Source organism: Alligator mississippiensis, chromosome 5 (assembly GCF_030867095.1).
Source record: "Alligator mississippiensis isolate rAllMis1 chromosome 5, rAllMis1, whole genome shotgun sequence".
NCBI classification, from domain to species: Eukaryota; Metazoa; Chordata; order Crocodylia; family Alligatoridae; genus Alligator; species Alligator mississippiensis.
This window is the reverse complement of record NC_081828.1, coordinates 220,647,151-220,665,119: the sequence shown is the minus strand read 5'-3', so window position 1 is coordinate 220,665,119 and position 17,969 is coordinate 220,647,151. Positions and strand designations below refer to the sequence as shown.

Below are 17,969 nucleotides of genomic sequence, written 5' to 3'. Positions count from 1 at the left end.
CACACAAGCCCCAGGTACCCACCAACCAAGCCCAGTACTTGTGTGACTAAAGCCCCTTCCAGCAAGGCACCCAGTCTGGACACTAGACGCCTTTCTAAAGGACACTCTTCAGTCCAAAGCATATTGTCGGACTCAGTGCGGAGGTATGGTGGTGACGTTCTGTGCTGTGTGTTACATCTGAGGCACCTTCTGGCCTTGCCAACTGTCAATATTGCCACCCCAAGGAATGCTTCTTTGTCATCCCCCCTCCAAACTACCCTGTTCCTATGCTGCAGTCACACAGGACCAGCCCTGCGAGATGTGCCCCTTGGGACCATCCCTCCCCTCCCCTACCCCTAGGTCAGTGCCCCAGAACACAGCCTGTGACCTCTTCTCCCGCAGAGCACCTCCATTGCAGCACGCCCACCCTCAACATCTTCCTGCAAGTGTGCCATGTAACAGTCATGTGCTCGGGACATGATCCCTCCTCCCTCACATGCCAATACCTTGTTGTCCAGTGCAGTAATCTCCTGCTGGTTGGCCGTAGAGAGGAGAAAGCTGCTCATCTGTCCTTTCAGGGGATCTTCCACTTCCACATCGATGTCATAACATGCTGTCTTCTTTTGGTCATTGGGGTCAACGCTACAGGGAAGACAACATGGAGCTGTGACCCTCCCTTCAGCTTCAATGCACTCGGGGCTGCGACTGGACAGACTGCCCAGAGGTTCTCCAGGTCCAGGCCAAGCTGCTCCCGCAGAACTGCACGGAGCTGCAGCCTCCACGTCTCCTGGTCCGAGACACAGCAGGGAGTGTGTGCATGGGTGTAGGGGTGGGCGAAGTTCCTAGCTACTCTGGTCAGAATGGACCAAAATCAACAATTTAAATTTAAAAAAAGGTAAATTAGGGGTGTCAAACTCATTTGGCCCCCAGGCCAGATCCACCCACTTCTGGCAGCAGGACAGGCAGCAGCAGGGAACTGCAGGGGTTACCACAGCTGCTGCTCACTCTGACAAGGCTCAAACATGTCCCCAGTGGGGCTCTGGACTCTGTCACCACTCACCCTGCCCTGAAATCCCTGGCTCCTCAACATGGCTCCACAGCTGCATGTTTGACACCCCGGTGATAAAGTATCAGTCATTTTTGTTTAAACTGACTTTTTAAATTTAAATGCATTCTTTTAAAAATTAAATCAAATTTCAATTCATGAAACCCTATGTTAAGGTCTAAACATACTAGAATTATTAAAGTAATTTAATTAAAGAAAACCATGTTTGCATTCATGGGCTACTGGTGCTGCCTTAGTCGGGGGGGGGGGGGGGATGTGCCCCCCTCCTCTCCCCCGACCAGTTTCATTGCCGGGGGGGGGGGTGTCCCCCCACAGCTGATCTTGCTGCCAATCTCTTGGGGGGGAGGAGAGGGGGATCCTCCGCAGCTGATCTCGCTCCTGGGAGAGAGTTCCTCCACAGCTGATCGCTGCAGCCGCGTCCGGGAGTGGCTGCAGCTGCTTCTGGAAGCAACTGCAGCGATTGGCTGGTGCTTGCAGTGGGGGTACCAGCGCTCCCGCCTGCCCCCTTGCCCATTGCCTAAGCAGCAAGTGCGGCCAATCAGGGGGTGCACCAGTGCTTTCAGGGGGTGCACGTGCACCCGTGTACCTCCTACAGGTCGCCACTGTTTGCATTATGTTTTTGCTGATGAAGTTTTAAAGATTGATGAACTACAGAACCAGGGGAAGTCACCAGGTGAGCACCCAGGACCAGCGCCAGGCCAGGTGCAATAAGGGATGCTAGCACCGAGTCATACTCAGGAAAGCAGGAGGCCGAACTCCAGGGCTGCTGTTCTGCAAACCCCACTGGTCCATAGCCTCCTCCCAGGGACCCCCAACGCCACAGGTGCCACGGTTCTGATCGCAAAGCCCTGGGGACACCCATGCCCAGAGCCAGCGAGTCTCAGCAGAACTGAGCAGCTCATGCCAAAGCCCCGTCGGGATGTGAAGTGAGGCTGCTCCCACCCAGGTTCCTGAAGGGGCTTGATCCGGTGGATGCTCTCAGCAGCCTCTCCCCCAACGGGTGCTGGATTTCTACAGACCAAAGTGGTGGCTGCCATTCTCATGTCACAGCTGCAGTGGAGCCCTTGCCCAGGATGTTTGCAGAACAGTAGCCCCGGAGTTCGGTCCCCTGCTTTATTGAGTATGACTTGGTGCTAGCAACCCCATAAGGAAGAACTTCGTTACTGTCCGAGCCCCCAAGATTTGGAATAGACTGCCGCCAGAGGTGGTTCAAGCACCTACTTTGAACGCCTTCGAGAGACATTTGGATGTTTATCTTGCTGGGATCCTATGACCCCTGCTGACTTCCTGCCCCTGGGGCAGAGGGCTGGACTCAAAGATCTTCCAAGGTCCCTTCCAACCCTGATGTCTGTGAAATCTATGAAATCCCTTATTGCACCTGGCCTTGCACTGGTCCTGGGTGCTCACCTGGTGACTTCCACTGGTTCCGTGGTTCGTCAGTCTTTCACACTGGGGGTTGGACTAGGTGACCTCCTGAGAGCCCCTGTGGCAGGGCACTGGCCGTTCCTGCCACTGAGGACTGGGCCAGGGAGGGGAGGTGCCTGATGGGGGTGGCCATTTTAAGGCGCAGCTCCTTGAGCCGAGGGCAGTTAGTGACCAGCCAGCAGAGGAGAAACACCTGTCTGCTGAGCCCTGCCAGGAACACTTGGAGGTAAGGGTGAGGCTATGGGGATGGCTTGGAGGCCTCATTGGTCCTGGACATGACCAGGGCAGGCGGCCTGGTGGGGCTGCTGGTGGCATGGCAGTCCCCATGTAAATGCCAGGAGTGAGCACCTCCCCGGTGAAAGCTAGGTCAGGCCACCTTAACCTCAGTCCCCACCTTTGGGTGGGTTATTTAATGCAGGGAAAGCCAGGTAAGCTTCTTGAAGTGCCTGAGCCTGCTGGGGTGAGTAATCCTGCAGGGCAAAGCACCTGAGCCAGAAATGGGGGACCCCCCAAACCCTGTGAGCAGGCAAGCAGCTTAGACCTGACCCAAGGTACCCGACTGGTCCATGTTGGGGCCAGGACCCACAGAGGGGTCAAAAGGGCCAGGGTCCCACCATGAGGGATGGCCAGAGAGCAAGAGGCTCGGGATCCTGACTGGCCCGAGACAGGGCCAGGGCCTAAGGGGGGCCCAAAGGTCCCAGAGAAGGGACCACAGCTAATGGGTGAAGGGTACGGCCATGTTTAGCTGCCTGGGATGCCATCTGCAAGGCTTGGGCTGCAGTGTAGGGGTGGAACAGAGCTTCAGAGATCCCCTTAAAGATTGGGGTTCAAAATAGGTAGCCTCCCGCCTGATTAACATCCTCCTATTACTACATCAAGGCGTGGCAGGCGATTGAGGTGGGCAGCTGGCCCATAAATAGGAGACAGGCTGGTGCTTGCACCGGGAGTGAAAGCTTGCCCCTGTCACACCTTCCAACCCTAATTTTCTATGATTCTGTGATGTGGTGACTCCAGCACAACACACATCTCTGCCCGGCTCTTCTACAACGAGGGCATTTTCTGCACCTCCCGCCGAAGCGGGGCCTTTGCACAGGATGAATTCCAGCTCCGCAGGGCCTGCGGGAGCAGCAGGAGGGCACGCAGCTCTAGTCACAGCTGAAGCACTCCCCAGGGATGTTGGGCCCCTGGGCTCCTGTCCCCAGCACACACACCTGATGATGTGGTTTATCACTATGGGATCCGGGGGCAGCAGCAGGTTCGTGAGTCGCTGCGGGATCTCGGAGAACTTTAACCGTGGACAGTCAAAGATCTGAAATGAGGAAAGAGCTGGTTGTTATCCTGGGCCCAGAGCTCACAGGGAGCAGCCAGCAGGAAGCTGGGCACTGCAGCAGGAGGCAGCACTGAGCACGCCTCCAAACTGTCCCGGGAAGACTTTACACTGACGCAGTTTCCGCCCCCGGCCTCTCATTGCAGGGCAGGCTGCAGTCAGTGCCGGGTAGGCGGGGGTGCGGGAGGGCCCCTGCACCTGAAGGGAACAGCTCACTTAAGGGACTAGCTGTGCTAGTGGCAGATCCTTCCCACTACGACCACCGGGGAAGACACCTGGATAAAAAAATGCTATTTATTTTTCAAAGGCAATGTTAAAATCCTCCCCTTCCTCCCCAGAAAGCGCCTGCAAAAAATAGTTAATTTTATGGTGAAAAAAAAAACAAATCCAAAAGAAAGCAGCAGCAGCCACCTCAAGTTTTCCCATAATCTTCTTGACTGAAATGTTTAAAAAACAAAACAAAATCCCACCCTAAATTTAAAAAAAACTTTTTAAAACCAAAACCTAAATATTTTCATTGACAGTTTTGGGAGTTGGTTTCCAGTTTCTCCTCGAACAACAACAGACTGTTACATGGTGTCCTATGAATTGTTAATCGCATGTCCACAGGAAAACCCCCTGCCTAGTGCAGCAGGCCGCGTGGACGATGAATGGGGCCGGCACAGTGACCGGCATCTGTCTCTTGGACGCTGCCTCATTTGCTGCAGAAGCTGGGCAGTGCAGCGATTGATGGTCTGCAGGAAGGGAGAGGATGTCAGGCTCCTCGGAGATGTTAGGCAGAGCTGGCACTGAAGCACAGTCGAGCCCACCACCCAGACACATGCTGCTCCACACATCTGCCTCAGAGGACAGGGCAAGCCCGGTGTGCACTGCGTGGGTATAGGGTGGGACAGGAGCTGGATCAAACCCCCACATTTCCTCCTTACACAAGGAGACCTTGTTGCATGTGGTCATGAAAGCCCAAAGAAGCAACACAAAAAAACATCTCCCATAAGTGATGGCCAGTTTCATGGCTGGACTTTTAGTCACCCTGCCTCCTTAAAGGGGTTGCAGCCATGCCTCAGGCACCCACGATCCCTGTCTGATGCTAGGGAGAATTAGGGATAGCTTGATGAATATGAAGTGCAAGATCATGCACTTTGGCAGCAGCAACAATAATTTCTGTTATAAACAGATGGCTCATCAGCTGGAAATGATAGACAGGAGAAAGATCACCTTAGTGGATAACAGAATGACTATCAGCTGCAAGCACGAAGTGGCCACCATGTGGCATCTCTAAACCAATAATGGATCCAGCGAGGCTACTGAATAAGGGGCTGGCTCACTCTAGAGATACCTGGTTCATTGCTTTCCCCCGGTAGCATCCGCTCCTGCCACTGTCAGAGACAGGGCACTGGGCTAGATGGACACTGGTCGGACTCAGTCTGGCATTGCTGATGTTTCTTATGTTCCATAAAAAAAGGCAAGTAAGGTTTTTTCAGAAGAGCCGGGGAAGTATGAATGCCATGGTAAAGGGCCTGGTGACACTGCAGAGCCATGCAGGTGTTTCAGGTGCCCATCCACAACCGAAAAGGGTGAATTCAGACTGGGGCAGGTACAGAGAAAGGCTGCTAGGATGATTAGGGGAATAGAAGAAAGGACGCTGAAAGATCTTGGCTTGTTTAGCCTGGCAAAGTGATGGCTGAGAGGGAACGTGACTGCTGTCTACCAGTGCCTCAGAGGGCCTGCACAGGGACAGGACGTACCGTCTCAGATCAAAGACCACGCTGACACAGACAAGATGGGGTAAACACCGACCGAGGCTGGGGATTAGAGCGGGGCATCTAGCTGTCAGAGAACTGAGGCTCGGGGACAGCCTCCCAGGAGGAACCGTGAGGTTAAAATCCCAGGAAACTTTAAGGTGGAGCCTGGTCAGTTTATGAAGGGGATCCTATAGCAGGGTTGCCATGACAGCAGGGATTTCACAGACTTTAGGGTCAGAAGGGACCTATTAGGTCATCGAGTCCGACCCCTGCCCTGGGCACGAAAGAGTGCTGGGGTCAGATGATCCCAGCCAGGTGTTTATCCAATCTCCTTTTAACTACCTCCAAGGAAGGAGACAGCACCACCTCCCTTGGAAGGTACAGTGGGGTCGCATCATACGTGCATTTAACTTACACGAATTCAACTATATGCACTTGGCAAAAAAAAGAGAGAAAAATAACAATTTAAATAGTGCGGGCGATTCCACCCGCCATTCCACTCAAGGAGTTCCCGCCGCTCGTAGTGTGAGCATCTCGCCGCACTGAGTGTGAGTCTAGTGTTTAAAGATACGTATTTTTCGTACAACATGGCCCCTAAACGCAAGCCAACTACTTCATCTGGTGCTCAACCGAAGAAACAGCGATCTCGCTCTCCGTCACCCAAGCCGGTCCCATGGCCTCCTGGATCGACATCAAGCCCTGACGACCCCCTCAATAGGGACGATTTAAGGGATTTTCAAGGGTAATTTTGACTATACGTGATTTTCGCCTTATGTGCCGACTTTAGAACCTAACCCCCGCGTAAGATGCGACTCCACTGCTTCCAGATTTTGGCAACCCTCACTGTAAATATTTTTTTCCTGATGTCCAATCTAAATTTGCTCTCCTTCAGTTTGTGGCCATTGTTTCTAGTTACCCTGATGGGTGCCCTGGTAAACATCGTATCCCCTATTTCCTGCTGTCCCCCCATGATGAGTTTGTAGACAGCCACAAGCATGGAGATGGAGCTTTGTGAGCTAGCACCCCCTTCCCAGATGAGATCCTCACAAAAGCAGAACCGGCCTGATCACGCTTTCAGAAATCAAGAACCCCTCGAGCTGAGTCCACGCACCAGCTGTGTCCGACGGAAAAGGAATAAGCAGGCAGCTGGAACACACCCTTCCTTAGCCTGTCTGTCCTGCTCTGCCCACCGGCACAGGAAACATTAATCCCTTCCAGCCTCTATCACGACTCCACCCCAAGTTAAGCAAGGAGAAACAAGGCAGAGCAAAGGGAGGCAGCCCCACTATGGTGACACTACCCAGCACCATGTACACCAGCAAGATGGTGGGATTCTTCTCCAGGGGATCTGGCTGTCACGCAAATTGGCAGCATGCATTCAAATCCGCACACAGCCCATGGGTGGGATCCTGCAGCGGGCTGCCAATCCAGGAGAAAGCTGCCCTTCCAGGGGCATCTGGCCTGTCCTGCTCCTGCCAGCCTTGGGAAGTCTGTGCAACCAGTCACTTAGGATTAGCATGACATGGTCATCAGGAAAGCTGGGGTCTGTGATTCAGAACCCTGCAAAACAGTTCTCACAGCACACAGGAGATCCTTTCTGTGCTGGGGAAGAGGACGAGCCCTATAGCTGGGATCAGGGGTGTGGCTCCATTATCGTGTCCACTGCTGCCTACTGCAAAGTGGTGCCAACCGCCACACCTCGTTACAAGCTGTGTCCTGGCCCCTGATCCCAGCTATAGGGCCTGGAGGAGGCTCCACATTCATTGTCCCAACCTGGAGCTCCCAGCAGGAAGGGCTGTGAACAGGTGTGGGGACATAGTGCCTGCTGGAGGCTCTGTCTGCTGACAGCCACACCGGCCTGAAGAAGTGCAGAGGTGTTGTTACAGGAAACTGGAAGTCCCGAATGTCCAAGCTGCAGCCAGGTAGGCTGTCGCCCTGCTCTGCAGAGACCTTGCCCCCAGGAGGCCTTACCTGCTGGAAGTACTTGTCACAGTTGATGTATTCTTTATCGTGTGAATCCTGCAGCTTGTTTGTTTTGATGTACTGCCACAGGGCTTGGATGATGGCTGACCGGGTTTGCGTGTGTATCCCCAGCAGGCGCGCTAATCGTGGGTCCAGTTTAAACTGTGGAGGCTGCAAGGCAAAGAAAGATGCAGAAGGGAGGAGTGAGTTGTGCTTTTAACTCTCCCGTGAACTAGTTTCTCATGGAAGGGGCCGGATCCTAGTAGCTGAGGCAGCAGAAGAGCCAGGGGCCCTAGATGTGCCCCTCCATGCTGACGAGAAGAGGATGTCTGAGTAGGACAGGAAGGTCAGTCTCTGTGTCCCGCTCAGTCCTGGGCACCTACTCGCCAAGGTGCATCACTGCTTTTGTCATGCAGATGCACAACCTGGACTGAGACTCACCAAGAGCACTGCGCAGAGCAGGCTGCTCAGTAGCTTCATGGCAATACGTGCTCATCACAACTAATCCTGCTGAGATCTGAATTAGTGACCTGCAATCAAGGAAACCCCATCCCCAGTCACTGAATGTCCGGGCCCTTGGCTGACTTGTTAGCGAATGGAAAGATATAAGATCAGCTTTGCAGCCTGTGCTGAGCTGACTGATGCTGTGGCGGTGTTATTTTGGGGACTCAAACAAGCCGCTTGGACACAAGTGTGGTACTGTTCAGCATCTCCGTTAATGATTGGTGGATGGGATTGAGCACATGCTTAGCAAATTTGCAGATGACACCAAGCTGGGTGGAATTGCAGACACTCTGGAGGGCAGGACTAGGATCCGGAATGATCTAAAACCACTGGAGAAATGGTCCTTCATCAACTAGATGAAATTTCACAAGGATAAAGTACACAGTTCTGCACTGGGGACATCATAACTACATGCACAAATACAGCCTAAGAATGACTGGCTGGGCTGCAGCACTGCAGGGAAGGCTCTGGGGACTCCATATGACCCTCAAGCTGAATATGAGACAACGGTGTGTTTTTGTTGCAAAAGGCCAACAGTATATTCAATTGTATTAACAGGAGTGTCTCTTTTATCTTTTATTCCGAGTCACTGATAAAAACATTAAATAGCGTAAGGCAAAGTGTCGATCGCTGCAGGACTCCACTAAAAATAGTCTTATGTGATCAATTAGCCAGTTCTTAATCCATTTAATGTGTGCCATGTTGTTTTGAATTGTTCCAGTTCTTCACTAAAATGCCAAAAACCAAATCAAATGCCTTACAGAAGTTGGAGCGTATTGTACCAACACCATTGCCTTTATCACACGCACCTGACATTTGTGATGTCATCTTCCTAACTAGATACCTTATAAAATAGGAGCAGGGAACTGGCAGGGGCCTCCTAGGATACCAAATCCTGTGCCCTTGATATTCAGGCCCTTGATATTCAAAGATTCCCCAAAATCTCCACTTCCAAACAAAATCAGCATTTCCAACCCTCTCACACAACTACAAAACACAAGCCCAGAACCACCCAGAGCATCCTGCCAGATACTATCGTAACAAGCAGGGGAGACGAGGACACTGCCAGTGTCCAGCCACTGCAAAATAGGGACACAGTTGGTCCTAGATGCCCAGAGGATCCTGGGAACAGGACCCTGGCCCCATTACAGAGAAAGGCAAAAACCCACATGGTCCAGCCTGACCTGGGGAAAAAAATTATTCCTGACCCAAATTTGGCAATCGGTCTGACTGCGAGCAGAACAGCAAGATCTTTTAGCCATGGACACCTCTGAGTTTTCTAAGTACTGGCAGGAGCACCAGTGCAGCTTGCCCAAAAGCCCCAGCTTTGACTGTGCCCTGTGTCCCAGTGCTTCAGAGGAACCGAAAGCCCCCTGCCCCCACCCTCCCAAAGCCAGTAACTTTCATTTAGGGAAAAAAACCCTTCCTGGCTCCTGCAAGCTGCCAGCAAGAGCCCTGAGCCTGCAATTAGCCAACACCAACCACTGGACTGGAGTCATCACTTTACCTCACCGTGCGGACGGCAGATACTGAGTCCACATCTCACAAGGTGACCTTAGAACCAAGAACGTCCTGTCCCATCACACTGGTTCTGCCATAAACTTAGTGTTTGGTCCTAAAATGCTACAGGGTCTTTGCCCCCACCACTCTGCTGGGACCTGCCAGAACTTCCTGCTGATAATCTTCTCATTCCCAGTCTAAATTTATCTGCAGCCAGTTCATAACCATTTGATCCTGTGCCAATGTTAGGCTTTTTTCAGCCTAAAAAACTCTTTGTCCTCCCTAGCATTCATCCCACCAGTGCATGAGGAGAACATGATCCCCTCTCCACCCCATCTCCATTTAGTTAGGCTCACCAAGCCAAGCCCCTTCAGTGTTGTTTGACATGAGATGGCTTCCATTCCCTTCACCATCCCACGGACCCCTCCTGACCTGTTCCAGTCTGAACTCACCTCTTTGCACACTGGTGACCAGAATGGCATACAGTGGGGCAGTGGTAGCAGTCACCTCCTTTTATCGACTTGTCAACAGTCCCTCGATAGGACGATGACTTCCAGGAAACAGAAGTCACCAGGGAGTCCACCAAATACACACTGGATTGTAGTAGCCTTTTTTTCCCACAGCTGTATCCCATAGACGACTCAAGGCCATTCTACAATCAAGCTACACATCCGTATCGCTCTCATCCTGGGACCTCTCCAGTCTGTGCACCCCATCTTACAACCAAAGTCCTGGTTAGGGGTTCCCAAGTGCATGCCTCCACTCTGTGCTCTTCTTAAACACCCTTGATTATCATTTACTTGAGGAAGTTACAGTAATGGGATTTCCTCGAGGCATCATCCATACGCGTTCTCTCACACAGCTCAGCCCAAGACTTTCACCTGGAGACTGCTTTACCTTAACAGGACTCACACAGGCCAGGATGGCTCCTGCCCTGGGTCCCAACCCACTGTGGCGGGAGGTGAAGGAGGAAGCATACCCCCCTCCACATCCCATTTCCTCTCAAATGCAAACTCCAACCCTGGCTATGACTTTCTGTGGGGTCTGGCCCTGTGCACGTAGCAGGCCAGGCTCTCTCCATGTCCAGAGGCTTCGGACCCCAACCTGCAAGGCCCTGGGCAAAGGCTGGCGCTGACTGTATGCTGAGCCATAACCAGAGAGCGGTGGCTCTCGGATAAGCAGCTCAGGGGTGAGACCCTGATGGTGGGATAAGCAGCTCGTGGGTAACGTGGGGCCTCTGCAAGACACGCCAGGAAATCTGGTTGTTGCACCAGACAACAAGGCTAACCTATTTAACAATTTCTTTGCCTCCATTTTCCTGAGCAGGGACCAGATCAGTCTGTCCGCCGGGACCCCCTCAGGCTCTGGGGGAGGCGCACCCAGGCGTAGGGTCAGTGAGGACCTAGTCAGGGAACTTCTGGAGGGGCTGGACGTGTTCAAATTAGCTGGTCCTGACGATCTCCACCCCCAAGTGCTGAGGGAATTGGCAGAGGTCATTGCGGGACCCCTGGCACAGTTGTACCAGCACTCGTGGTGCTCTGGCGAGGTGCCGGAGGACTGGAAAAGGGCCAATGTGGTCCCCATCTTCAAAAAAGGGAGGAAACTATAGGCCAGTTAGTCTTACCTCGATCCTGGGTAAGCTTTTTGAGAGGGTTATCCTGGCGCACGTCCGCGAGGGGCCGGCAGGGGAGGTTATGCTTAGGGGCGACCAACACGGGTTCATTCGAGGCAGGTCCTGTCAGACCAACCTGGTGCCTTCTACGACCAGGTCACAACATCCTTAGACGCAGGGGTAGCAGTGGACGTAGTCTTTCTGGACTTCAGAAAGGCCTTCGACACGGTCTCTCACCCCATTCTCATTACAAAATGAGGGGACTGTGGCGTCGACACCTACACAGTCAGATGTGTCACTAACTGGCTGGAGGGCCGCACCCAGAGAGCGGTGGTGGACGGGTCTTATTTGACCTGGAGGGATGTGGGCAGTGGGGTCCCCCAGGGCTCGGTTCTTGAACCTGCACTGTTCAACATCTTCATCTTGACGGGGGGGTGGGGGGGTGTAAAAAGTACCCTGTTCAAATTCACAGACAACACTAAGATGTGGGGAGAAGTGGGCACGCTAGAAGGGAGGAATAGGCTGCAATCGAACCTAGACAGGTTACGGGGGTGGGCGGATGAGAAAAGATGGGTTTCAACACTGACAAGCGCAAGGTGCTGCACCTGGGGGGGAAGACCCAGCAGCAGACCTGCAGGCTGGGAACTCCCTTCTCGTCAGTGCAGAGTTAGAGAAGGATCTTGCAGTCATTACTGATGCCAAAATGGACATGGGCCGACAGTGTGGGGACGCGGTCAGGAAGGCCAACCAACCGCACCTTGTCATGCATCCACAGATGCATCTCGAGCAGGGCCAAGGAGGTGATCCTCCCCCTCTACGCGACACTGGTCAGGCCGCAGCTGGAGTACTGCGTCCAGGTCTGGGCGCCGCACTTCAGGAGGGATGTGGACAGCATGGAGAGGGTCCAGAGGAGGCCACCGCATGATCCGGGGACAGCAGGGCAGGCCCTACAAGGAGAGGCGACGGGACCTGAACCTGTTCAGCCTTCACAAGAAATGGCTGAGGGGGATCTGGTGGCCGTCGATAAACTTGCCAAGGGGGACCAGCAGGCATTGGAGGAGTCCCTGTTTCCCCGAGCACTACCAGGAGTGACTAATAATACCGGTCACAAGCTGGCAGAGGGTAGATTCAGACTAGACATCAGGAGGCGCTACTTCACTGTCAGGGCGGCTAGGATCTGAAACCAACTTCCAAGGGAAGTGGTGCTGGCTCCGACCCTGGGGGGCTTTAAGAGGAGGTTGGACGTACACCTTGCTGGGGTCGTTTGACCCCAGTGCTCTTTCCTGCCATGGCAGGGGGTCGGACTTGATGATCTGCTCAGGTCCCTTCCAACCCGACCAACTATGAAACTATGAGACTATCTTGAAGAGGCTTTTCTCTGTGCTAGTGACTTGGTGTGGCTGATTGCTGCTAGAGTGTTTGCCTAATGCCTAGTGTGTGTATTTGGGGTCCTCCCCACCTGTGGTGTGCGACTGCCCTTTTAGTTTTGCTCTCTCCTGTTCTTGTCTTCCCCCCTCTGGAGTGACTGAGTGACAGGGCTTGCTCTGGGTGGGCTGGCTTAGGTAATTGAGAGGTGGAGCTAGAATAGACAGCCTTATAAAAAGGCAGCCCCTAGCAAACCAAACCAAACCAAACCAAACCCAGGGACTAGAGGGCAGCAAAGAGAGGAGTTTGCCTAGGGCGTTTACCCCAGGCGAGAGCCTGATTGCAGGAGACTGTGTGTGGGGTGGGAGAGTGGGCGAGGACCCTGGTGCGGGAACTTGGTGTGCAGGTTCTTGTGATATGCCTCCACCCTAAACTCTTTTTTCATCCTTACAGCATAGTTGTGCTCCACAGAGCGTCAGGAGCACTTCATCTGCACCAAGTATAAGCTGGTGTCTGCCCTGGAGGAGAAGATTCAAGGACTGGAAGCACAGGTATTCACGTTGCATTGCATCTGGGACCAGGAAGTTGACTTAAACAGGAGTTAGGAGAGGCTGGTACTGGAGGGGCCAAAGGACAATGAAAAGTGGCAGCATGTGACTGCTTGAGGGCAGGCCCCCAGGATCGGAGAGGAACAAACTGAAGTCAGAAACCACTTTCACGCACTCTGCGGCGTTGCTGCTGAGGCAGAGGAGAGGACATCTGCATGCATGTGGCAGAGAAGGCAACAGCCTAGAGCAGCGTCTCCCAACCGGTGCGCCATCGGACACGCGCAGGTGTGCTGCGGAATCTCAGGGGGGCGTGGCGCCTGGTGGGGCGTGGCACCCGGTGGGGCGTGGCACCCGGTGGGGCGTGGCTACAGCCAGTGCCACCACTGCCACCCCGCGCCTGTGCCCTGGCCTGCACCGACTCCCTCCCCTCCCCCCGGCTCCGCATTCGGCTGCTCACCACCACCCCCGCCCCCACTCAGCTCTGTGGGAGGCTGGTGTGCCGTGGGATGGAAAAGGCTGGGTAATTGTGCCGTGGGACAGAAAAGGTTGGGAAATGCTGGCCTAGACAGAAGGAAATGCAAGTCTGCCAAATCTCAGCCATCCTTCAGACCGCTATCCTTTCTTGATTGTCCATGTAGGCACCAACGATACTGCCAGGAATGACACGGACCAGATCAGAGGTGAACATGAGGCCCTGGGCAGGAGGATTAAGGAGCCTGCAGCACAAAGGGTGTTTGCATCGATCCTTCCCATGGAAAGCAGGGGTTCAGAGAGAGACCATCATAGAGACCACCGAATCCTGGAAGTAAACATGTGACTGAGATGGTGGTGTCAATGTGAAGGTTTCGGCTTCTTCAGCGACAGGCACATGTTCTTGGGAGGAGGGCTGCTATCGAGAGGTGGGATCTATCTGACCAGAATGGGGAAAAGCATCGTTGGACATTGTCTGGCCAGTCTAGTAAGGACTGTTTTAAACTAGGTCTCATGGAGGGTAGTGAACAAAACTCTTCAGCAACAGAGCATGCAGTCCGAAGGGGGAAGGACTCAAAGAGCAACTCAACTTTGGGAAAGGTCCAGAGAGTTACAGGACTGCAACAAATGGTGCAAAAGGGAAGTGAGGGGGTCAAAATGCAAAATACACCTGATGCACGTATACAAATGCGAGAAGTACGAGGACTAAATTAGGTGAGCTGGAAGGTGCAGCCTGTGAAAAGAACTATGCTCCGACTGGCATCCCAAAGACCTGGTGCAACCGCTCTTATGACTGGAACACAAACATCGAGGGTTATGCACTGTTTCAGAAGGACAGAGTTGGAAGAAAAGTGGTAGTGTTGCCTTGCATGTCAAAAACACATACACTTGTTCCCTGGCTCAGGAGGAAGAAGACATCAAAGCAGAATGCACTTAGGTGAAGAGGAAAGGTGAAAGATGCAGCACTGATATAATAGCGGGGATTTGTTACAGGCCACCAAATCAGGAAGAGGAGGTGGATGAGGTACTCTTCAAGCAGGTGACAAATCTAAGTGGAATGGTACTGATGGGAAAATTTAATCTTCCAGACATCTGCTGGAATAACAATGCAGCCAAACAGAAAATGTCAAGCTGGTTCCTAACTTGGTGCAGGACAACTTTCTCTTCCAGGAAGTGGAGGATACAACTAGGGGATCATCTATCTTGGATCTTGTCCTGAGCTATAGGAAATAACTGGTGGGAGATGTGAAGGTGATGGGTAACTTGGGATTAAAGTGATCATGATATGCTAGCTAGAATTCCAGATCCTAAGATAGGGAAAGCATGAGGTCAGCAAAATTAGGACACTAGATTTCAAAAAGGGGGGTTTCATCTGACTCAATGAGCTAACAGCCAAGGTGTCATGGGAAAATAAACTGAAGTATAAACGTCCCCAGGAGGGCTAGGAGCTTCAAAGGGGCACAGTATTGGAAGCCCACCAAGAAACTATCCCAACTCAATGGAAGCAGAAGAATAACAAGAGACCACTGTATCAGAGTACTTAGGGTTGGAAGGGACTTAAACAGATCATCAGGTGTGACCCCCTGCCCTGGGCAGGAACGGGTGCCGGGGTCATATCACCCCAGCCAAATATCTGTCCAGCCTCCTCTTGAAGACCCCCAAGGTAGGAGAGCATACCACCTACTTGGGAGCCCATTCCAGAGTCTGGCAGCCCTAACTGAAAAGTAATGTCTCCTGATGTCCAGCCTGAACCTTCTCTCTAGCAATTTGTGGCCATTATTCATAGTAACCCCCACTGGTGCCTGGGGGAACAGAGCCTCCCCCAATTCCCGCTGGTCCCCCCTGGTGAGTTTGTAAACGGCCACCAGATCCCCTCTCAGCCTTCTCTTGTGGAGGCTGAATAGATTCAGGCCCTTTAGCCTCTCTTCGTAGGGCCTGCCCTGCTGCCCCCGACCATGCGAGTGGCCTCCTCTGGACCCTCTCAGTGCTATCCACATCCCTCCTGAAGTGCGGCGCCCAGAACTGGACGCAGGACTCCAGCTGTGGCCTTACCAATGCCGCATAGAGGGGAAGGATCATCTCCCCGGACCTGCTTGTGATGCATCTGTGGATGCACGACAAAGTGCAGTTAGCCTTACTGACCACTTCCTCGCATTGGCAGCTCATGTGCACCCTGGAGTCAACAACAACTCCAAGATCCCTTTCTGCCACCGTGTTGACAAGCAGGGTGTTCTCCAGTCTATATGTCTGTTGCTGGTTCCTTCTCCCTAGATGCAGCCCCTTGCACTCGTCTGCATTGAACTCCATCCTATTTTCATCTGCCCACCTCTGCAACCTGTTTAGATCTAGCTGGATTCTGTCCCTCCCCTCCAGCATGCCCACCTCGCCCCACATCTTGGTGTCGTCAGTGAATTTGGACAGCGTGTCTTCCACGCCCACATCCAGATCACTGATAAAGATGTTGAACAGTACAGGCCCCAGGACCGAGCCCTGGGGGACCCCACTGCCCACATCCCTGCAGGTAGAAAACGACCCGTCCACCACCACTCTCTGGGTGCAACCGTCTGGCCAATTTGCCACCCATCTGACTGTGTAGGCATCAATGCCGCAGTCACCTAGTTTCTTTGAGAGAATGTGGTGGGAAACCGTGTCAAAGGCCTTCTTAAAGTCCAGGAAGACACCATCCACCTCAACACCCTTGTCCAGGGACTTTGTGACCTGATCATAAAAGGAAACCAGATTAGTCAGGCAGGATCTGTCCTCAATGAACCCATGTTGGTTGCCCCTGAGCATTACCTCCCATGCTGGGCCCATGTAGATGTGCTCCTTGATAATTTTCTCAAAGGTCTTCCCAAGGACTGAGGTAAGACTGACCGGCCTATAATTGCCAGGGTCCTCCTTTCTCCCCTTCTTGTAAATGGGGACCATGCTGGCCCTTTTCCAATCCTCTGGTACCTGGCCAGTGCCCCATGAGCACTCACAGAGCCATGCCAGGGCCCCACTATGACCCCCGCCAATTCCCTCTGCACCCTTGGGTGTAGAGCATCTGGACCTACTGATTTAAACACGTCCAGCTCCTCCAAAAGTTCCCTAAGTTGTCCTTGACCCTAGGCATGGCGATGCCTCCCCTGGGTCCGTCCGCAATTCTAGTGGGGGAGATGTCCCGGTCCTTGTTCAGGAATATGGAGGCAAAGAATTCATTAAGGTCAGCTTTTTCATTTGCCACAATCACCAGATTGCCAAGCCTATCCTGTAGGGGCCCCATGTTGCCCGGTATCTTCTTACTTCCTATGTATTTGAAAAAGGACTTTTTATTATCCTTAATTTTGGCCAATAGCCCTAGCTCCATCTCTGCCTTGGCCTTCCTAACAGCCTCCCTGCAGTCCCGAGCGATGGAGGTGTAATCCTCCTTGGTGATAGCCCCTTGCTTCCACTGTTCATATGCCTCCTTTTTTGACCTCAGGCATCCCTGGATGCCTTTGCCGAGCCAAGGGGGCTTCTTAGCACTCCTGCCCACCTTGGTGCACATTGGGACTGACTCCCTTTGAGCTCGGAGGATCATCTCCTTGAGGAACAACCACCTGTCTTAGACTCCCATCTCAGTGAAGCTCTGAGACTAACCTTCTTAGCTTACAGAAGTCGGCCCTCCTGAAGTCGAGGACCTCTGCCTTGCTGCTTGCTTTCACCACCCTGCGCTGGATAGCAAATTCTAGCAGGCGATGATCGCTATCGCCCAGGTGGTCGAGTACCTGCAGACCCCTCACCAGGTCATCGCCCATGGCAAGGACCAAGTCCAGCAAGGCATTTCCCCTGGTAGGACTATGCACCTCCTGTATCCCAGCTAGGAACCTATGTAAGCAGCCGGACCTGGCTGACTGCTCCTCCCAGCAGATGTCTGGGTAGTTTAGGTCACCCATGACAACCACATCCCTTGTCCTTACAGCCTCCGTGAGCTGACCTGAGAACTCCAGGTCCAGCTCGTCCCCCTGGTGAGGCGGTCTGTGGTAGATGCCCACTATCAAGTCCCTTTCCCCATGCCCCCTTGCATTCTTACCCAGAACGCCTCATTTTGCCCCTCCTCTGACGATCATTGGGCGCCACACGTCAAAAGCTCAAGAGGGCCCAGAGAAGGGCCACACGTATGATCAGGGACTTGCATGGCAAGCCATACAAGGACAGGTTGAGGGATCTCAGACTCTTCAGCCTAAAGAAGAGAAGGCTGAGAGGGGACCTGATTGCGGCTTACCACTATATCAGAGGCATACATCAGGGGCTCGGTGAACAACTGTTCACCAGGGCGCCATGGGGGAACACTAGAAATCTACCCTAGAGATCTTCAAGAGAAGACTGGATGGTCACCTGGCTGGGGTCGTCTGACCCCAGATGTCTTTCCTCCTCATGAAGGGGGCTGGACCCGATGATCCTTTGGGGGTCCCTTCCAGCCCTATGATTCTATGACTGGGAAGTT

General features: G+C 53.2%; 1 protein-coding gene across 5 annotated transcripts in view; it reads right to left on the bottom strand.

The window, feature by feature from the left end:
- SMARCD3 (SWI/SNF related, matrix associated, actin dependent regulator of chromatin, subfamily d, member 3) overlaps positions 1 to 17,969 on the bottom strand; it is a 99,412-nt gene that overhangs the window by 7,916 nt on the left and 73,527 nt on the right. For all 5 annotated transcript variants that reach the window (XM_019499009.2, XM_014604431.3, XM_019499008.2 and 2 more), the window contains 3 exons: positions 7,511 to 7,672; positions 3,682 to 3,779; positions 486 to 621 (listed from right to left, as the gene is read on the bottom strand). In XM_019499009.2, coding sequence (XP_019354554.1) covers positions 486 to 621; positions 3,682 to 3,779; positions 7,511 to 7,672 — 396 coding nt within the window. The remainder of the gene's footprint in view (positions 1 to 485; positions 622 to 3,681; positions 3,780 to 7,510; positions 7,673 to 17,969) is intronic.